This window comes from Panthera leo, chromosome E2 (genome assembly GCF_018350215.1).
Source record: "Panthera leo isolate Ple1 chromosome E2, P.leo_Ple1_pat1.1, whole genome shotgun sequence".
Lineage (NCBI taxonomy): Eukaryota > Metazoa > Chordata > Mammalia > Carnivora > Felidae > Panthera > Panthera leo.
In genome coordinates, this window is record NC_056693.1 from 3,702,485 (window position 1) to 3,724,958 (window position 22,474).

Sequence of the window (22,474 nt, forward strand, 5' to 3'; positions counted from 1 at the left end):
TACAGGTAATCAAGCAGACACTCAGGCAAGTATGTTCATAGAAGGACTCAAAAGGCAAAAGTGAAACAATCCAAATGTCCAACAACTGAGAATGAATAAACAAACAAACATTAAAACCAAACCAACAAACCAAAACAAAATTATTAATTGTCTCCAACTAGTGCTTTGTGCAAAGCAGGAGACAGAATCCACAGTCCAGAAGAGCTCATTATCTGGGGGACAAGACAGTGAGGAGAAAGGAATGACTCAGGTTTTGATGGAGAGAAGATGATGATGTGTCAGAAAGAGAAAGTCAGAGAGAGGAAGTGTGTGAGAGAGAAACAAACCCACAAACCCAAGCCCAGATCGGAGGGGTGGTTCCCCCTGCGAGTCGCTGAACCGTATGATAACGTGCTTTCCATCCTTCTCATCTTGGGATCACCCACACTATGACAGCCCCATTGGGTCCTCCAGTCAACTGAGGCAGGTGTAGGACACCTCTCAGTTTCTCACTCCCTTCCACATCTCACATGATGACAATCCAGACAGTTTTGCCCTGGAACCCTCCTCCATGACCCCATCCAGCACCACAGTGAAGTGTAGTCAAAGACTCCAGATGTCATGTTGGAGCCACCATATCAGCTTCCTCCTGGTCCCCACTCCAACCCTCACCTCAGATGAAGTGTTTTATTCTCACGGCTCCAAACCTACCTGTCACTGACCCTCCCGTGCATACACGACCTGCCCACCTTTCTCCACCTTCCTCCCGTGAGACCCATGTCTCTACACATGGCCCTCCATGTGCTGACACCAGGCTGAGCTAACCTCTCCAGCCCCAGCAGGGCCCACTCCTCCCCACAAGCAAATTCACCTCAGTTCACCCCCTCCCTCCCCAGACCACACACACTGAGTTATAAATACACGTGTGTCTTCCCAGGATGTACTCGCTGAGCACATCTGAACACAGAAGACTCTTCCCAAACCTCCAAGGCCATGAAAACAACAAAGAACTCTCGCTGCCTCTCCCCACCCAATTGTGAATGTATTTGTTACAGAGATTATGTGAGTGGATCCCAAGAACCCACGACACTATGTAGAATTCAGATCAGCTCATCACACAGTGGTCAGATTAAGGTCAGAGCGTTAACACTGCTGGCTATCAACACCATCCACCTACAGAACATGAATCTCCAGGGCCTGGTGCCATGACTGGACGTGGTAACTACTCACTAAATGTTAGTTGATTGACAGGGTGGTGGAAGGAAGGAAGAGAATTTGCATTTACGGAACTCAGGAAAGGGAAGTGTCTCACCCAGATCACACAACCTCTCTCTGTAAGAGGCACAGGCACAACTGGAACTGAAATTGGGCTGGCTCCCAGGCTAGGACCTCCCCCTGCCACTTCTGGTTCCGGGACCAGAGTCGCTCTCTGGACTTGGGCTTGGCGGGGAACAGGCAGAGCGGCAGGGTCGCGTGGGGTCTGGTGAGACTCACATCTGGTCTGAAAGGTCGCAGGGCCTCTGCTGTCGGGCATCCTTCAGGGAGAGCAGAGCAAGGCCCCGGAGGGGGTGTTCCCCTTCCTGTGAGGCCTCTCGTGAGGAACCCATGATGGGGACCACAGAGCCTGGGCCATGTCACACCCTGTGCATGTGCCTGTCCTGTGGAGTCTGAGGACTTTTAAGCTGTCTGCACCGCTGGGACCATGGGAGGCAGCGTCAGGACCCAGACCCTCATCGCCCTTCTGTGTCTCGGTGAGCTCTCTGGACAAGAGGAGGGATGGGTGGCTCCCGCCCTGCCCCCAGGCCCTGGGCCCTGAGAGACCTCAGGACTTGGGAGGCATGTTGGGGGCAGGACTTCTGGGGGCAAGAGAGTGACCCCCGTGGTCATTGGACCTGACTGGGCCTGGAACAGCTACATGCGGGTGGGGGGACACTCTCACAGGGAACTCTCTTCCAGGGCTGTGTCGGGGTCCATGGGACCAGGTACAGGCAGGTGAGTGCTCCCCAGACCTCCTGTTTCCACCCAACAACCCGCTGGGCGGCTGGGGGGCACAGAGGGTCTGGGCTGATGGTGACCAGTCCGGGAGGGGCCTTGGCGTGACAGGTGGGAAACAGGGGAGAAGGGCACCCTTGCAATTCCCCATCTGACTCCTTTCCAGGGTACCTTCCCAAACCCTCCATCAGGGCTGACCCCAGCCCCAATGTCACCAGTGGGACCCGTGTGACCATCTGGTGTCAGGCATCTCTCCAGGCTGATGTCTACTATCTGTATAAAGAGGGGGTCTCTGAACCCACGTCCATTGAGATCTCACAGGATTCCAGCAACAAGGCCAGTTTCTCCCTTGGATTCATGAGTCTGCACAATGCAGGGCGATACCAGTGTCAATATCACAGCAGGAACGGCTGGTCACAGCGGAGTGACCTCCTGCCCCTGGTGGTGACAGGTAAGGCAGAAGCTGGCCCCTCCCCTGGGGCCCCTCCTCCAGGTGGAAGGGAACAGAGTGTGGCCTCAGGGGACTCTCGCTCACTGTCCACGCCGGGGTACGTGGGGCGCTGGCCCCTTTAACACTGCCCCTCCTTCTCCCGCAGGAGTGTACAGCCCACCCTCCCTCTCAGCCATCCCAGGCCCCGTGGTGGCCTCAGGAGGGAACGTGTCCCTCTCCTGTAGCTCACAGTACCCATGGCAAACCTTCCGTCTGCTGAAGGAGGGGGGAGCCGACGCGCCCCGACCCCTGGAATTGAAGTTCCCTCGTGAGAAGAGGCAGGCACTGTTCCCTGTGGGCCCCGTGAGCATCTCCCATGGGGGGACCTACAGGTGCTACGTTTCTCCAGCTTCCTACCCGTATGCGTGGTCACTCCCCAGTGACCCTCTGCACCTTCAGGTCACAGGTGAGGGGCCCCTGCCCTGCCCTGCCCCACCTACTTCCTGGGCCCAAACGACTGACCTAAGCCGCGTGCCCAGTGGAGCCCTGGGGGTGATAGAAAGTGGGTGGGGCACTGGCCTCCTGAAGTCAGACGACAGATGGAAGCTATGGTGGAGGGGGGTGCTCATGAGAGCCTCGCCTCAGGCCCTGGGGCCAACGTGGGGTGTGCATCCCCTGGTGCCTCTGTCCCCTCCCGTCTAGGCGCCTACAGGGAGCCCACCCTCCTAGCCCAGTTGGGCTCACTAGTGCAGCCTGGAGACAACCTGACCCTCCAGTGTCACTCTGAGGCTGGATTTGACACATTCGCTCTGATGAAGGATGAGGGGCTCACACCTCCCGTGTGTCTAGATGGGCAGCCCAGCCCCAACTTATCCCTGGGCTGTGTGACCCCCTCCCACGGGGGCCAGTACAGATGTTATGGTGGACACAACCTCTCCTCCACATGGTCGGTCCCGAGTGCCCCCTTGGACATCCTGATCACAAGTGAGGAGCCCCCTCCCCTTGACCAGTCTGCTCAGGGCCCTGGACACATGGTCACCCCTTGGGGTGATGGGATCCAGGCAGAGACTCAGAAGCAGAGGCTGAGATGGGGCTGTGGTCTAAGGAAAGAGACTGAGAAACGGACAGTGAGGGCCAAGGAAATAAAGGACACTCATAAGAGAGACAAGAGGAGCTGAAAGGGAGCCACACAGAGTCCCAGCAGAGAGGACAGTCATCACCCAGCTCAGGGTCAAGGGTGTGTGAAGGGGGAAGCAGATCTATACAGGTCATGAATTTTCCTCCCGCAGGCCTGTACAGGAAACCGTCCCTCTCGGCCCAGCCGGGGCCCTCAGTGTCCTGGGGAGAGAGTGTGACCCTGCAGTGTCGCTCGGAAATCTGGCTCGACACCTTCTACCTGTCCAAGGAGGGGTCACCTGCTCCTCCCCAGCACATTCGTCTGCAGGACACAACTGCACCTTATCAGGCCAACTTCAACATGAGTCCTGTGACCTCAGACCGTGAGGGGACCTACCGGTGCCACGCCTCATCCAGCACCTCTCCCTACCTGTTGTCACACCCCAGTGACCCCCTGGAGCTGCTGGTCTCAGGTGAGGGGCCCAGACTCTGTGTCCATTTTGGACCCAGACACTTGGGTCACTGCCCTGTTACGAGACAGCTTTGGGATGGGATGGAGAGGAGGAATAACAGGGGGATCAGCCACCGGGTGATCCCTCCCCACAGGGGATGGAAAAGATGGGGAGCCCCATGCCGTCTCCATGCGTTACCGCCACAAGAGGGACAGGGCAGCACCAGGTGGTTGCAGGGAGGAGACTGAAGAGTTTAAAGGACGAGCTTGGAGCAGAGCAGTGGTGCTGAGGGGGACATGAGGACCACAGCCCACAGCCTCCTTCCTGTTCCAGACAGCATTAGGAATCTGCAGAGCGTCACCCCCATGGACAATCCTCATGTCTGCCGGGAACAGAATCTTCTTAGCCTAGAGGAAACACAGCCTCCCCAGGCCTAGGCTGAACTTTGCTTTTCCTCTGCACTTCGAATATTTACAGAGAGGCCATTCCCACAGGACCTGGGGCCAGGGGAGGTGGGAAGTGAAGGGAGGGGCCTCATGTGTGCAGCAGCATTGAGCTCATTGGTGCCCACTGGGTGGTAGTCAGTGTGAGGGGAAATGCATGAGGGAGAAGAAGCCCATTTGAGTGCAGAGAAAAGAGCAGACTCCGCCTCTGTCCTTGGTGCTGATATCTAGAAAATAAGAGGATCGTGGCACCTATGGAAATAGGTCCACAATATGAAGGGCAGAGTAGGGGCGTCTCTCATTTTCTGGTCAGGAGGATGGGGGTTCACTGGAAGTCATAACGCAGGTTGTGTCAGTTCAGCCACTCTTCACTGAGACATTGACAAAATCCTACTCAGATCTGAGAGTTTGTTCTCTCAGTTGTCAAAGGCAGAATCCCATCCCCAATTTAAAAAACTAAATCGGTTCTGAACTTTGGTGTCAGTAAATTCGGTGGAATTCCTCTCTCTTGGGACTTCAGTAACCACTGACATTTTTGAAAGGAAGGAGGGAAAGGCTGGATTTCTCCCCAATTTCCGTGAGCACCCGATTGTCAGCTGGACCAGGCCATCCTTCAAAACATCTCTCATAAGATGTCATGTTTCCTATTCTCTCCTCCCATCTGAGTGGTACTGTTATTTCTTGATATTTCTGTCGTCATTTGATCAAAGCCTATCTCATATCTGTAGCTCTCTATATTTTTGTTCATGTGTCCATCTGCATTTTTATTTTGTCATTTATCTTTATTTTGCATTTCTTATCAGTCTTCATACCTAGATGACAAACTGAATAATTAGAAGCAATGTGAGTTATGGTAATCCTCGCTCCTAAAAAAATGCCTGATGTGTGGTGTAGAATCCATCATTTATTTTCAAAAAGAATAAATTGATAGTCAAAGAATAAAACTGCTTTGGAAATAATACAGTCACAAATCAGGGATGATGAGGAGCTGGCTGATGTGAAGGAATGATAAGGTACCCAGACTTTCACTCCATCACACTCCTGATTCTCAGAGCAAAATGAAGCCTCAAATGTTTATTTTTTGCCTCCTAATTAGATGGAAGATGAGACGCTGGAGATGCTTCCCTCCAGGCACTGAGATTGTCATTAGCTAGTTTCAGGGACTCCCTCGACATGAGAGAAGAGATTATTTATGCATTCCTATGTCTTCTCAACCACACTCTATTTTTGACTCTCATGAGTAGTTGATACCCTCAGCCCATCACAAAACAAGCCAGACTCCAAGAAGATGAGTGAGGAGAAATTCTTGATTATAGCACTGGGCTGACAGGTTCAAATTCTGTCAATGAATGCAGGTGACACAGTGGACACACAGGCATCCCAGCATGATTTCAGTCTGCCCTGATCACAACAATCACTTTGTCCACATTCACTAGCCTCAAACAGCCAAGATTACACAGCAGAGAATCTCATCTGAATGGATGACCTTTCTGAGTTCCATCAGCTCAGAGCCAGCCTTTAGGAAAGCCTGAGACAGTGACAAATGTGTGGATCTGGAGGCCTCCAAAGAGGAGGGTCCAGCCCAGGAGAGGGTGGAAAGAGCAGGGGCTTCCACACCAGGTGTCCCTGATTCTGCAGTTTCAGCGGAGATGAGAGTTAGGTGGGCTGGATGAGGCGTGGGTGAATGAGGATGATCATGAGTAGACAGAGGCCTCCTACTCACCTCCTGATGCCTCTATCTCAGAATCTGAACCGTGGTGTCAGCCTCCATGGGACACTCCCCTAGAGAAGAGCCTTCCCTCCTGTGGGCACCATTCTGATGCCCCCTGTGCAGACCTGGGGGCCTTTGTGCCGCTCGGGGCACAACCGAGACCAAGTGGGGCCACACACGGCTCCCAGGAGTAATTTAGTCACCTGTTTGCTTTTTTAAAAATCTTTTTATTAATTTATCTATTTTGGGTTTGTTTGGTTTTAAATGTTATTTACTATAATTTTTATTTTATATTTCTAAGAAATCAATTATTTTTCAATGGAGCCCTTCTGACTTACTGATAATAATTACATCCATCACAAGAAAATTGAAATCTCGCCTCTTAATTGCCAGATTATACATATATTCTATTTGCATTAAATACCACATGATACCGATATCAACGTAAAATGTTAAGATGGATGTGAAGGTCTTTTTAAGGAAATACCTTCTTTTATCTCTCAAATTCTTTTCAGGCAAACACAGCAAAAATTTCTATTTTCTAAGCATAGAATTACTGACTTATCTATTTCAGTTTATTTTTCCATTACTTCAGGGGTTTATTAGGGAAAAAAATCATTTTTAAACAACGAACAAGGAATTTTTCTCCAGACAACTGAACATCTCATGAACAATTATATTTTCTCCTTAAATTTGGCCATGGTGAGATACACTGAAGGCTCTTGACTTGTTCTATGACATCTATCATTCAAACACTCTGATGACATATGTCATTCATTCTTTTTTTTTTTCAATTTAATGTTTATTTATTTTTGAGAGAGAGAGAGACAGAGTGCAAAGTGGGAGAGGGGCATGGAGAGAGGGAGACACAGAATCTGAAGCAGGCTCCAGGCTCCAAGCTATCAGCACAGAGCCTGACGTGGGGCTTGAACTCACAAAACATGAGATCATGACCTGAGCTGAAGTCAGACACTTAACTGATTGAGTCACCCAGGCACCTAATTCTTACTTTCTGAATTATATAAGCTTACTCAAAATTTTTACATGGAGATTATAAAAAGCAGTGACCTGAAATTGGTTTTTGTTTTTTGAAATCATTTTTTTTTCATTTTTAGGTCAAAGCAGTTAAAATATAGTTGAAGGATTACCTAAATTTTTTGCTCACCCAGTTTGCTAACACCACTGATTTTCTCTTCCTTACGACTTTGGGATCAAGACTGTGATGTCTTTGGTTCTGGACATTTATATGGAGAGAAGAAAGGTTATATTTTAAGATAAAAATCAAATAATTAGTCCTCTCTCCTTGAACCCTTACAGCAGTTTCTAGAGTTCTTCATGGCAGATAAAGAGAGAAACACAAGGAAAGAGTGAGATGAGTAGGAAGAAGAGAAAGAGGAGGAATTGAAGGAGGAGGAGAAGGATGGTAATAATATTGATGATGATGAATATAACGGTGGTGATTATGAAAGTGGTCACAGTCATGATGATGGTGGTGTTGATAGCAATGATGATGGTGATGATGTTGAATATGATGGTGGTTATTTTGATAGTGGTCATGATGATGATGACGGTGGTGATGGTGATGATGGTGGTGATGGTGATGATGATGATGATAATGATGGTGATGATGTGGAATATGCTGGTAATGGTGATGAATATGATGATAATGGTGGTGGTGATGATAATGAAGGTGATGATACCAATTTTGATGATGATGAAGCTGGTGATGATGATGGTGATGATGAACATGGTGGTGGTAATGACCGTGATTGTAGTTATGGTGATAATGATGCTGATGATGGCAGTGATGGTGATTATGGTGATGATGGTGATGATGGGATGGTGATGATAATGGTGATGATGGAACTTCCCTCATCTATCTTGTCACACCTGGTCCATTTCGTGTCACCAGGCCCCTACATGCCACCTCTCTGTTCTCTTCTAGACCCTCATACACCCACAGACATGGCTTCATTCCTTACTGAAAAGCATGCTTAGAACTTTTTGAGGACCTGCTCTTCCCAAAGCCTGTGACTCACCTTCTCTGGTCCTCATGTGACTCCCTTCAGTCTTCTCCTATTAAGGATTAAGCTGAAATGTCACCTCCAAGTGAGGCCTTCTCTGTGACACTGTTCAGAACTACCTGCATACATAGGCTCACAGAGAATCACAATCCAAGGCAGAAATACCATTTAATGTCCCACTAAGTTGATAACACCATTTAGAAAATATTATGAATCTGCATATGTGTGTGTATGTGTCACACTGTAAGTATACCTATCTATATGAAGAATGATTTAATGAAAGAACATCTGGATGAGGAATTTGCAAGTGAAGATTGAAAGTCTGACCTGGAGGAAGGAAGCTGCTGGAGACAGAGTGAAAGGGAACCTTCCCCAGAGTTTCAACCTTCTGTGCACCTGAAATTCAGGTTCCCGTGAAAACCAACCCCTCATCCATGGATCCTGGGTGCTCAGTTGTTGAATAAATACAAGCTTTTACACCTACAACTTACCTTGCATGGTCCTGTACCTAGAATGAACAGGAGAATACAGGGGTTCAAGTGTTTCTGCACAGCAAAGCTCTGCTCCAAAAAGTCAGAAGAAAGTTGCAATTCACAAAACACAGGGAGACAGAAATAATCCAATGAGAACAGAGGGTATGCTTAGGGACTACATAACAGTTATATCATGAGAAGTGGGGGAGATAGAAGAACCCACAGGCCAGGGGATAAGTTTGAGTTCATTCAGCTTCTCATCTTCCCCCACTTTTTATTGGTTCCCAAAAGCAGCTGACACCATCCTCCCATCACAAAACAAGTCAGACCCCAACAGTGGTGAGTAGGCGAACCTGTCATGGGACTGGTGTGGAATGTGAAGTCTTGTCAAGAAGAGGCGGGTGCTCTGAGTGGACATCCAGCATCAGGACAATTTTTGTCTCCCTGACCTCAGTGTCCTCTTTTTCCCTCAATTCCTAGACTCCCACTCCAAAGATTACACAGTGGAGAATCTCATCCGCATGGGCATGGCTGGCTTGATTCTGGTGGTCCTTGGGATTCTACTATTTCGGGATCACTCCAGTCAGAGGAGAATCCAAGATGAGGCCAGGAGGTAAACACAAGAGACAACAATGCCAACAGTTAGTGTGCCTGGGAATTTCTGCAATAGTATGTGGGCCCTGTGCCGTGTGAACTCCTCACTCGTCATTGTGAGGAGGAGGACTCATGGCTCGTGTACAGGGAAAATGCCTGGACTGTTCTGCCATTAAACTGTGGACTCTCCTTCCCAACCATGGTTGGGTTGTCTTGACTGGCTCTTGTCTTTCCCCTTTCACTGAAACCAGCTTATATCCCGCATTGTAGATATCACTCCACACCTCCATATACCATCACACTCTGGCACAGTTTTAGGTAACCCATTTTCCTCCACTTCTAATCACCATGTACCTTGAGGTCCATGAAGAGGTCTCCATCCCTTCAGTTCAGATAATGCAGGCTGTCTTATTTTATTTTATTTTTTGAGATTATCAAATGAATTATTTATTTATTTATTTATTTATTTATTTATTTATTTATTTATTTTTAATATGGAATTTATTGTCAAATTGGTTTCCATACAACACCCGGTGCTCATCCCAACAGGTGCCCTCCTCAATGCCCATCACCCACCCTCCCCTCCCTCCCACCCCCCATCAACCCTCAGTTTATTCTCAGTTTTTAAGAGTCTCTTATGGTTTGCCTCCCTCTCTCTCTAACTTTTTTTTTTCCTTCCCTTCCCCCATGGTCTTCTGTTAAGTTTCTCAGGATCCACAAAAGAGAGAAAACATATGGTATCTGTATTTCTCTGTATGACTTATTTCACTTAGCATAACACTCTCCAGTTCCATCCACATTGCTACAAAAGGCCATATTTCATTCTTTCTCATTGCCAAGTAGTATTCCATTGTATATATAAACCACAATTTCTTTATCCATTCATCAGCTGATGGACATTTAGGCTCTTTCCATAATTTGGCTATTGTTGAAAGTGCTGCTATAAACATTGGGGTACAAGTGCCCCCATGCATCAGCACTCTTGTATTCCTTGGGTAAATTCCTAGGAGTGCTATTGCTGGGTCATAGGGTAGATCTATTTTTAATTTTTTGAGGAACCTCCACACTGTTTTCCAGAGTGGCTGCACCAATTTGCATTCCCACCAACAGTGCAAGAGGGTTCCCGTTTCTCCACATTTTCCCGATTTGTTCATTTTAGCCACTCTAACCGGCATGAGGTGATATCTCAGTGTGGTTTTGATTTGTATTTCCCTGATGAGGAGTGATGTTGAGTATCTTTTCATGTGCCTGTTGGCCATCTGGATGTCTTCTTTCGAGAAGTGTCTATTCATGTTTTAATGCAGGCTGTTTTAAAGAATCATAAATCAGGTAAAAAGACGCAGCCTGAATGAGATAAATCCACAAAATACCCAACAACTTCTATTCATCGCTTCACTTCCATCACCTGGTCTGCACTGCCTCTGAGAAACCCACTGTGCAAAATGCTAATTTGTGGCATTGACCAGTGTCTCTGGTGTATCTTCTCCCTTCATAAGCAATAACAAAGTGCCACTGTGAGGTTCCCGATGGGGAGCCATGTGCAGAACTGATGTCACAAAACAGTACAAGCCAACATAGGATCCCTTTAATGCCACTCTGCTGGCCCCAAAGTGCACTGGTGTTTCCCAGTATTTGATGTGTAATGTAACAATTGTTTCTACTTCTGTTTATGGCAGTTTCAGTGAAATCACAAGACCGAAGCTCCAGCACATCCAGATGAGATGCAAAGAGAAAAAGTATAATATCAATCATGGGAGAGGGACGTGAGCACACTACCTAATACATTACTTGTAGGATGCAAGTTACATGAAATTGAGAGACGGGATTATACTTCTCTCCTTACAGCGAGAGACACATAGCTGTGATCTCTTGTAGCTTGAACTACAAACTTTAGTAGCTGTGTACTACTGCTCTTGTAGCTGTGAACTACAAACTTTAGAGATTATACATGCATACCAGAATTAATTCACAAGAACACTGACAAGAGATACTCATATTAACCAAAAATCATCATCAGATTATATGCACAGGCAAGAAAAGAGGAAACACAGAAAACTTATGATCTATGTAGGATGTACAAAATTATACATTCTATATCTGTAAAAATACACCAATAGATTGCAAATGATCGTGTATTTTTATGTTCAAACATGAGAGTGAAAATGTAAGATTATGAAAACCAGGATTATTCTATCCTCATTTAATATGATCTTATCTTATTGATGACATCTATAAAGACCTTATTTCCAAAAAACATGTATTCACAGGTACCTGGGATGAAGACTTGAATGTATCATTTGGGTGACATAATTCAATCACAAAAGCAACCCAATATACACAGGGATGAATTAAGCAGAGAAGGTGCAATATTTACATGTTAGGTTTTTTGTTTTTTTTTTTTTGATATGCTGAAAGAAATTTGAAAAGACCTAAGTCAATGGAATGGCATCCCAGGATCACAGCTTGGAAGAAGTGATGTGGTAAAAGTGATGATACCTACTCTCCCAGGCAATCTACCAGATCAATTCAATCCCTATCAAAGTCCCAAAGGCTGTTTCAGCAGAAATGAAAAAGACAAATCTTTAATGCAAAGTTTGCAAAAGGGGGCACCTCAGTGGCTCGGTCGGTTCAGCGTATGACTTCTGCTCAGGTCAATATCTCACAGTTCATGAGTTGGAGCACCACATCGGGCTCACTGCTGTCAGCATAGAGCCTGCTTCAGATTCTGTCTCCCTCTCTCTCTGCCCCTACCCTGCTTGCTCTCTCTCAAAAATAAACAAACATGTTTAAAACACTTTGCAAAAGACTCACAATGCCCAAAATCTAGAAAAGGGTGAAGTTGGAGAACACACTTCTTGATTTCAAACTTACTAAAAACAGTGTAATCAAACAGGGTGCTATTGGCATCAACACAGATACACTGATGCATGGAACATTTTTGGAGTATGAGATATAAACCTATACATATGATAAGTTGACTTTTGACAAGGGTACCAAGACCAGTCAGTGAAGAAAGAATAATCTCTTCCACAAATTTGTTGGGAAAACTGGATATCCACCTGCAAGAGAATGAAGCTGGATCCTTACACATTACACACAACAATTAGCTGTAAATGGATTGACATAAGAGCTCAAGTTCTACAGTCCGACAGAAGAACATAGACTAAACTTTCATAACTTTGACTTGACAACAGTTCCTTCAATATCACACCAAAAAGATAAGTAGTAAAAGAAACAAAACAGATCAATTGAATTTCATAAAAATTAAATATATATGTGCAGTCAACAGTGGAAAAGACAGGGGTGCCTGGGTGGCTCAGTTGGTTGAGCGTTCTACTTTGGCTCAGGTCATGATCTCATAGTTCATGAGTTCGAGCCCCGCATCTGGCTCTGTGCAGACAGCTAGGAGCCTGAAGTCGGCTTCGAGTTCTGTGTCTCCCTCTCTCTCTGCCCCTCCCCCACTCACATTCTGTCTTTCTCTCAAAAATGAATAAACATTAAAAAAATTAAAGAAAAAAAAATTAAAGAAAGTGGAAACGACAGCCTATAAAATAGTAGGAAATATTTACAAACCAAATATCTAACCAGAGAGTAGTATTCACAATATATAAAGAACACCTTTAACTCAACAGCAAAAACAAACAAAAAATCAACTTAAAAAATTAGTCAAGTGGCTTGAACAGACATTTTCACAAACAGGATACACAAATGGGCAGCAAGCATATGAAAAGAGTCTCAGCTGATTCATCATTAGGAAATTCAAATAAAAGCACAATGAGATACGACTTCGCTCCCACTATATTGGCTATAATTTGGAAAAAAAATACAAGTGTCATTGAGGATGTGGAGGAATCTGAACCCTCACATTTTGCTTTTGGAAATGTGAAATGGATCGGCCACTGTGGAAAACCCTTTGGCAGATCATTAAAAAGTTAAACCCAGAATTACCATATAACCAGGAAATTTCACTTCTAGGCATAAGTTTTAGTTCTGCAACATAGATAATTCTAGAAATCCCTGTGCAACCACATGCCGGTAGCAAACAATATGTTAGTGGAACAGAAACCTGCAAAGAGAGTAGATCTCATGATAAGTGCTCTTACCACAATGAAAAACAGAAATAAAAAAGAATTGCATACAAGTAATCAAGCACACAGTTACGCATGTATGCTCACAAACGACTCACAAGAGACAAAAAGTGGCAATAATCCAAATGTCCACCAACAGATATATGGATGAACAAACAAACAAAACGAAAATATGCATTAATTGCCTCCAATTTGTGCTTTGCACCAAGTGAAAGACAGGATTCACAGTGTGGACAAAGAGCTAATCTGGGGGACAAGAGGCAGTGACGAGGCAGGAATGACTCAGGTTTTGATGGAGAGAAGGTGCTGCTGTTACAGGAAGAGAAGGTCAGAGAGAGAAAGTGTGAAAGAGAAACAAACCTACAAACCCAAGCCCAGATCCAGGGGTGGTTCCCTCTGCAAGTCAGTGAACAGTATTATAAAAGTGTTCCCCATCCTTCTTCTCTTGGGGTCACCCAGCCTGTGACAGCCCCATTGGGTCCTCCTGTCAACCGAGGCAGGTGTGGGACACCTCTCAATTCCTCACTCCCACATCTCACATGATGACAGTCCAGACAGCTCTGCCCTGGAACCCTCTTTCCATGACCCTGTCCAGCACCACAGTAAAGCACAAAGACTCAAGACATCATGTTGGAATTACCATATCAGCTTCCTTCTGGTCCCCACTCCAGACCTCACCCCTTGATGCACTGTTTTATTCTCATGATCCCAAACATACCTGTCTCGACCCTCCTCTGCACAAAACCCACCCACTTGTCTCCACCTTCCTCCCATGAGACCCACGTGTCTATACCTGATACTCCACGTGCTGATGACCAGGCAGGGCCTGCTTCTCCTCACAGGCAAACTCACCCCAGTTCACCTCCTCCCTCCCCAGACACCACACACACTAGGTTATAATTACACATGTGTCCTCCTGGGATGTACTCACTGAGCCCATCTGAACACAGCAGACTACTTCCCAAACCTCTGAGGCCCTGAAAACAACAAAGAACTCTCGCTGCCTCTTCCCACTCAGCTATGAATGTATTTGTTACAGGGAGTGTGTGAGTGGATCCCAAGAACCCACAACACCACGTGGAATGCAGATCAGCTCATCACGCAGTGGTTAGATTAAGGTCAGAGGGTTAACACTGCTGGCTATCAACACCATCCTTCTACAGAACATGAATCTCCAGTGCTTGGTGACATGACCAGATGTGGTAACTACTCAGTAAACGTTGGTTGTTTCCCAGGGTGGTGGAAAGAAGGAAGAAACTTTCCATTTACAGAACTCAGGAAAGGGAAGGGTCTCACCCAGATCACACAGCCTCTACAAGAGGTACAGGCAGAACTAGAACTGAAATTGGACCAACTCCCAGGCCCGGTTCTCCCTCCCCCACGTCGTGCTCCAGGGCCAGATTCACTCTCTGGACTTGGGCTTGGTGGGGAGCAGGCAGAATTGGGGTCTTGTGAGACTCACATCTGGTCTGAAAGGTCACAGGGCCTCTGCCCTACAATTTTTAACTGAGATGGAGGTCATCAATACGGACATGAGGGTTACTTCAGAGATAGGATCCAACCACTACCCATTCGACGGTAGTGTGGGCATCCTATAGGTCTCTTGTCCCCCCCTATAGGTCCAAGATTGAACTGTAACTAGCATGCCTGGCCTCCTCTTGGCCCCCAGTGAGGGAATTTTGAGAAAGTTCATGATGAAAAAGTAGCTCCCCTTTCCTGTGGAATTTCTACATCAAAATTCCTCATATATGACATTCTGTGAATCTGTTCTTTCTGATCCTGTTATCCCCTCATGTGAGTAAGAAAGGATGAAAGAAGCTACAAAACAACCAGAACAACTAATTAAATGGCAGTAGTAAGTCTTCACATACCAGCAACCACTTCCAACGTAAATGGATTATCAAAAGACAGCATGACTGAGGGATAGAAAGAAATAACATCCAACTATAGGCTGCCTACGGAAGACTCACTTCAGCTTCAAGTCATAGGATGACTGAAAGGGAAAGGAGGTGCAGTGGAGTGAAAGCACAGATAATAAACGTTGTGAAAATGTAAGGTGTACAAGTGTTGATCGACTCACTTATAATCTGCAAGGTGATTGCCACCATGGCTTTAGCAAACTCCTCCCTCACATCACATAATTACCATCTCTTTATTTGTGGTGAGAATATTGAAGATCTATTCTCTAAGCAGCTTACAAGGATTTAATACAGTATTATTCCCTATAATCACTATGCTCTGCATTACATCTCCAGAATTCATTCATCTTATAACCGGAACCTTGTACCCTTTGACCATCATCTCCCCATTTCCCCCAGCCACACTGCCCCTGCTAAACACCGCTTTACTCTTCTTTGTTTCTGCTTCTAGGAGCTTAACTTTTTAAAATTCCACACATAAGTGAAATCATACATTATTTATTTGTCTTTCTCTGTCTGATCTGTTTCACTTAGTATAATGCCCTCAAGGTCCACCCTTGTTCCTGCACATGGCAGGAATTCTTTCTTTCTCATGACTGAATAAGATAGGTAGATAGATAGATAGGTAGGTAGGTAGGTAGATAGATAGATAGATAGATAGATAGATAGATAGATAGATAGATAGATAGATAGATAGATAGATAATGTACCACATATTTTTATCCATTCATCCGTTGATGGGCATTAATTGATATGGTTGTTTCCAGGTCTCGGCTATATGTTCATGGGAGTGTAGACACCTCTTCAAGATCCTGTTTTCATTTCCTTTGGATACATACCCAAAAGTGAGATTAACAGAACATCTAGAAGTTCCATTTTTAATTTTTTTTGGAAAACTCCCTATTGCTTTCCATACTTGGCTCCACCAAGGTATATCCTCACCAACAGTGTACGGGATCTTCTTTTCTCTACATCTTCACCAGCATTGTTGTCTCTTCTCTCTTTGATAATGGCCATACTGGTGTGAGGTGATATCTCATGGTGGGTTTGATTTGCATTTCTTTGGTGATTAGCAACATCCAATGTGTTACTGACTGACGTTTCTCAAGTAGACTCCAGAACTCTCCCAGCACTGTTTATGTTCATGGGTAGCTGTCCAGTTGTTGAAATTTGCAGGGGGACAGAGTCTGTGGTCTCCACGTCACCATTTCTGTGACATCACTCTGAGCATGTACCATTTCTCCTTTTTTAAAAAAATGTTTATTTATTGGGGAGCCTGGGTGGCTCAGTCAGTTAAGCCTTCAACTTCAGCTCGGGTCATGATCTCACAGTTCTTGGGTTTGAGCTGACAGGTTTGAGCTGTGCTGACAACTCAGAGCCTGGAACCTGCTTCAGATTCTGTGTCTCCCTCTCTGCCCCTCCCCTGCTCATGCTCTTTCTCTCTCTCTCAAAAATAAATAAATGTCAAAAGAATGTTTATTTATTTACTTTGAGAGAGACAGAAAGCCTGAACATGGAAGGAGCAGAGAGAGAGAGGAGAGAGAGAATCCCAAGGAGACCCCACACAGTCAGCACAAAGCCCCATGTGGGCCTCAAACACATGAGATCATGACCTGAACCAAAATCAACAGTTAGATGCTTAAACCACTGAGCCACCCAGGCACCCATGTATTGTCTATTCATAAATAAATTTCCTTTTCATCCACAGATTCTATCTGACAAATGTTGCATTAAGTTTCCAATTATGTATTGATTTATGCCTTACATAGTTCAAGGAGATGTGATTAGATCAATTGTAGTTCATAAGTGCTGCATCTTATATGTGAATGAATTATTTAAATAGAAAAAAATAACTTCTTTATAAAAGCATTTTTGTTTTATATTCAATTTTGGTTATAGCTAGCAGCTAATTTCACTAAATAATAACACCACAGACCGACACTTTATTGATTTAGAACATGTTTAATGCTTTTGTTTTAGATGAGATTTATTGTGAGTACATTTGAGTCTTCTTATGGAGGTGGTGATTTGATCTAATCCTTGAGGAGATGAGTTAATCTGTGGATGTGTGGTAATATATTAACACTTTTGAATTATCACTGCCACTTTACTGAAGGACTGGTTTATTATGTATTAAGATACCCTGCCTCTCATAGCTTACTTTTGACTGTCCAGCCTTCTTTTTGTTAGATGAAGATTTACATGTTTTCCAAACAAGCAAAGATAAAAAGGAGAGAAACAAGAAAACCCCAGACTCCTAAATACAGAGACAAACTGGTGGTTGCTGAAAGGGAGGTGGTGAAGGGATTAAGAACACACCCTGATGAACACTGAGTAATGGACAGAATTGTTAAATCATTATACTGGACACCTGACACTAAAGTAACTCCGTATGTTAATTCTACCTGAATTTAAAAATACAAATTTAAATTAAAAAATAAACAATTAGCTGAAAAGAAGATTTTGTTTTGTTTTGTTTTCTACAATTACATGAACCAGTTTGAAAGCTATACATTGTACTTTTTTTTTCAATATATGAAATTTATTGTCAAAATGGTTTCCATACAACACCCAGTGCTCATCCCAAAACGTGCCCTCCTCAATACCTATCACCCACCCTCCCCTCCCTCCCAACCCCCATCAACCCTCAGTTTGTTCTCAGTTTTTAAGAGTCTCTTATGCTTTGGCTGTCTCCCACTCTAACCTCTTTTTTTTTTTTTTTCCTTCTCCTCCCCCATGGGTTTCTGTTAAGTTTCTCAGGATCCACATAAGAGTGAAACCATATGGTATCTGTCTTTCTCCGTATGGCTTATTTCACTTAGCATCACACTCTCCAGTTCCGTCCACGTTGCTACAAAAGGCCATATTTCATTCTTTCTCATTGCCACGTAGTACTCCATTGTGTATATAAACCACAATTTCTTTATCCATTCACCAGTTGATGGACATTTAGGCTCTTTCCATAATTTGGTTATTGTTGAGAGTGCTGCTATAAACACTGGGGTACAAGTGCCCCTATGCATCAGTACTCCTGTATCCCTTGGGTAAATTCCTAGCAGTGCTATTGCTGGGTCATAGGGTAGGTCTATTTTTAATTTTCTGAGGAACCTCCACACTGTTTTCCAGAGTGGCTGCACCAATTTGCATTCCCACCAACAGTGCAAGAGGGTTCCTGTTTCTCCACATCCTCTCCAGCATCTATAGTCTCCTGATTTGTTCATTTTGGCCACTCTGACTGGCGTGAGGTGATATCTGAGTGTGGTTTTTATTTGTATTTCCCTGATAAGGAGCGACGTTAAGCATCTTTTCATGTGCCTGTTGGCCATCCGGATGTCTTCTTTAGAGAAGTGTCTATTCATGTTTTCTGCCCATTTCTTCACTGGGTTATTTGTTTTTCGGGTGTGGAGTTTGGTGAGCTCTTTATAGATTTTGGATACTAGCCCTTTGTCCGATATGTCATTTGCAAATATCTTTTCCCATTCCGTGGGTTGCCTTTTAGTTTTGTTGGTTGTTTCCTTTGCTGTGCAGAAGCTTTTTATCTTCATAAGGTCCCAGTAATTCATTTTTGCTTTTAATTCCCTTGCCTTTGGGGATGTGTCGAGTAAGAGATTGCTATGGCTGAGGTCAGAGAGGTCTTTTCCTGCTTTCTCCTCTAGGGTTTTGATGGTTTCCTGTCTCACATTCAGGTCCTTTATCCATTTTGAGTTTATTTTTGTGAATGGTGTGAGAAAGTGGTCTAGTTTCAACCTTCTACATGTTGCTGTCCAGTTCTCCCAGCACCATTTGTTAAAGAGACTGTCTTTTTTCCATTGGATGTTCTTTCCTGCTTTGTCAGAGATTAGTTGGCCATACATTTGTGGGTCTAGTTCTGGGGTTTCTATTCTATTCCATTGGTCTATGTGTCTGTTTTTGTGCCATATACATTGCACTTCTAATTTTAGGTAGTTACATGTTATTATAGGAATTCTCATTTATAATTTTGAACAATTTTTTAATTCCTCCTCTCTTTTAGTAAAAGGACCCAAACTTTGGCTCAACTCTTAGTACTTACATTTCTCAAAAGCTCTGTCATTCTGTCTCTCTCTCACCTACACATTTCGGTATTTGGATTCAGCTAATATTTTGATTCAGCTTCCTTAAGTACAAATGTATATGTGTAAGGATATATACATGTAATTTTCCAATGTTTATATCTTTGCCATTTTCCCTCACTATCTCATATTATTTCCTTCATTTCAGATTTTTTGTTCTTCTAACTGAATTACACCATGTAGTGTTGCTTTCACTGAGTGTGAAATCAGTAAAACAGATGAGACTTTGCAGCTCTGAAATGCCTTATTTTATTTTTTTATAACCATATTTCAGTAGTACCTTAAATTCTATCTAAACACCAGAACAAAATGGCCAACAAGATTTTAAAGAAATGACTATTAGTACAAACAAGCTTTCAAAATAGGCATTACACTTATAAACTTTTTAATTATATGAGGTTGGGAAAAGATTGGATAGTATGGGAGACTTTGGAAGCCACCACAAAGATTTCCTTTGGCAGATAGTGTTCTCTCTCTTTATCCAGATACTTCATAATTTTTTTTGTTTTCAAGGAGAGGACAAAATGCACATGCTTGGAGGGGAAATCAATCTGGTGGTTGAGGAAAGAACCCACAACCCCTCCTCATCTCTCTTGAAGGCACACCCTGACCTGGTGACTTTAACATGTGGGACATGAGTCCTAACAGGGCAGATGGGGTGACCTGATTCCACAGAATTTACGAATTTGTCTCTGCAGATGCTTTCACTATTGGCCTCAGTAGTAATTTGGCTCAGTATACAATTCCCTACCAACACTTCATTCCTTGGGGATATTTGTCAGTAGTTTCTGGCACCCATTTTTACCTTTGGGAAATGTGGCCTGGAGGTGGCCTTTGCACTTTCCCCAGGAAGTAATTTTAGGACGTTTCTGCAGACCCAACAAGCCTCTGTTGCATATTTTTCAATTGAGGTGAAATTCACAAAGAATAACATTAACCATTTTTACAGGTACAATTCAATGTACGATTTTTAAAATCTAATTTACCCTGGATTTCTTCATTTTACTATGAAGTGTCAACATACGGGTTTTATTTTTAAATGTGCATCCACTACCATTTAAATCGTCTTTCCTCATCTTTGGAAAATACTCAAATTACTTGCCTCTTGGGCAGTTGGGAGACAGCATTCTCCGTCCTTTCTTCCTGACACAGTAGATGTGACCTTGGCCCTCCTCATTCTACTCCCAAGTACCTGAAGTCTCCATTTCTGGCCTATTCCGCAGTCTGGAAAGTTTCCTCAATATTGTGTTCCAGCTTCCTGACAAACTCTCCAGGCAGGTCTTCCCCTTGACAGAATGAAAGCTTAGAACGTATTCATTCAACCGGATTCTTCACCATTAAAATTTCTGACTCATTTCTATCATTGCCTCTTCAAGTATCAATCATATTCTTTTCTCAAAAATGCAAGTTCCAGGGGCACCTGGGTGGAACAATAGGTTGAGTGTTCCACTTTGGCTCTGGTCATGAGCTCGTGCTTTGTGAATCTGAGCCCTGCACTTGGTTCACTGCTGTCAGCCCACAGTCCACTTCCGATCCTCTGTCCCCCTCTCTCTGCCCATCCCCCACTCTTTCCTGTTCTCTCTCTCAAAAATAAAGATTTTGCTTTAAAATTCAAGTTCCTCCATCATCTTTCTGATATGAAACACATACCTAATTTAAGATAAGTCTACATATTCCTGGCACTGTACGTCCATGGATATATTAGCAGAATTCTCAATGAGCATTAAGATTGACTTTGTAGCACTGTTTCTTCTTATCAAGACTCCTCTTTGCAGTATACTCCTGTTGGGAGGGCTGAATTTCCACACACCTTACTTTCCACAAAGGTTTCCTCCTACAGCTGCACTGGGAGTCATTCACGATTAGGCAGCCATGCCTGCAGTTGTTTTGCCCTGTGACATCCACTCCCACAAACTTAGTGTCCACACATAGGTGTGTCTTGCAGGAATGGGTCCAATGTAGGGCTCACACTCACAGAGGTCCACGTCTTCCTGCACTACAGTGAATTCTCTTCTGCATACATGGGGCCATGGCTCAGTGCTGACCACGGCTGGTTCCGTTGGCAAAAATATCCCAGTGCCCAACCATAAAAATGGAGAAGGGAGCAACACAGCCTCCAAACTCACCAGAGATCTGATCCCATCCTTGCCTGTGAAGACCTGGGGTTCCTCTCATGTCCACACAGAGGGGAAACATCCACACTGATGACCCCTTGTTGGTCCCAGACACCAGTGGCCACTCAGCTTTGACCTCTTGTATCTGTTGAGGTTCCTCAATTTGGGAACTTTCTTTTCTCCTCTTCTGCACTTGGCTGTGACTACATTTTTCAGAAATATGATAAATAGCATCTCTCGGTGTTAGGAACGAACCAGGGCTCTTGAGTGAGCCCATCCATTGTCTACCTAGACAGTAGAGTGAGACAACGCATCCTCTCATGCACCTCTTCCAAACTCTTCATCTGGCCTGAAATTAGTGATGACTGAGCCACCCCATGAACATGACAGCATGGGCCCCACACCTGCTCTGAGCACTAGGGTTCATGACAAACCTCTCCCAAGGAGGAAACTCAGGCTCAGAGACTGGATGATATTTCTCAAAGTCACACAGTCACTAGATGATAGTTGAATCTTTTTTTTTTTTTTTTTGATAGTTGAATCTTTACACAAAGGTCAGTTTTCCGTTCATATCCAGAGCACAAACCCAACCGACTGAGCCCGAAGCTGAAGGCAGGACCAGAGCAATGCGGGGACACCTGCGAACAGAAACAAGGGGCACCGGGGGCTACGTTTCTAACAAGATGTGTGGGCGCTGTTGCAAGAAAAGGGAAATCCATGATGAGGGCTCTTGGCAGGGAGAAAACCCACAATCAGGGACCAGGAGAAGAGTCATGTTTTCTCACCATATTCCCCCGTTTTCCTCCTTGAACTCATTGTCACAGTGAAGCTGAACTCGGCCAGCACAGTTAGCTGTTCAATGCATGCACTGCCGTGAGGCCTGCAAAGCTGGCTGGCCAGGATGCAACACACTGCACATGGGTCTTTGTGATTTCCTGCTGGTGGGGGGAGCAAGCGAAGTCACAGGCTGCGCATGCGTCTCTGGGATTTCCTGCTGGTGGGGGGAGCAAGTGAAGTCACAGGCTTCGCATGCGGCTTGGGATTTCCT

General features: G+C 44.6%; 1 protein-coding gene across 2 annotated transcripts; it reads left to right on the forward strand.

The window, feature by feature from the left end:
- Window positions 1–1,247: 1,247 nt before the first annotated feature.
- LOC122208145 (leukocyte immunoglobulin-like receptor subfamily A member 6) lies at window positions 1,248–9,431 on the forward strand. 2 transcript variants are annotated; one of them, XM_042918884.1, is made up of 7 exons: window positions 1,248–1,730; window positions 1,936–1,971; window positions 2,138–2,422; window positions 2,568–2,867; window positions 3,104–3,385; window positions 3,691–3,990; window positions 9,101–9,431. In XM_042918884.1, exons 1-7 carry the CDS (start codon window positions 1,682–1,684, stop codon window positions 9,235–9,237), a joined length of 1,389 nt encoding a protein of 462 aa, XP_042774818.1. In that variant the 5' UTR covers window positions 1,248–1,681; the 3' UTR covers window positions 9,238–9,431. The 2 variants fall into 2 exon arrangements, with proteins under 2 accessions (XP_042774818.1, XP_042774819.1); XM_042918885.1 differs by lacking the exon at window positions 3,104–3,385 and having other exon boundaries at window positions 1,301–1,730.
- The last annotated feature ends 13,043 nt before the right edge of the window (window positions 9,432–22,474 follow it).

Excerpts from the sequence above, each read along its gene's own strand:
- LOC122208145 (XM_042918884.1), top strand. The coding sequence starts at position 1,682 with ATGGGAGGCAGCGTCAGGACCCAGACCCTCATCGCCCTTCTGTGTCTC. Across the intron at positions 1,731-1,935 it reads CATCGCCCTTCTGTGTCTCG|GGCTGTGTCGGGGTCCATGG; the intron begins GTGAGCTCTCTG and ends ACTCTCTTCCAG. Across the intron at positions 1,972-2,137 it reads ATGGGACCAGGTACAGGCAG|GGTACCTTCCCAAACCCTCC; the intron begins GTGAGTGCTCCC and ends ACTCCTTTCCAG.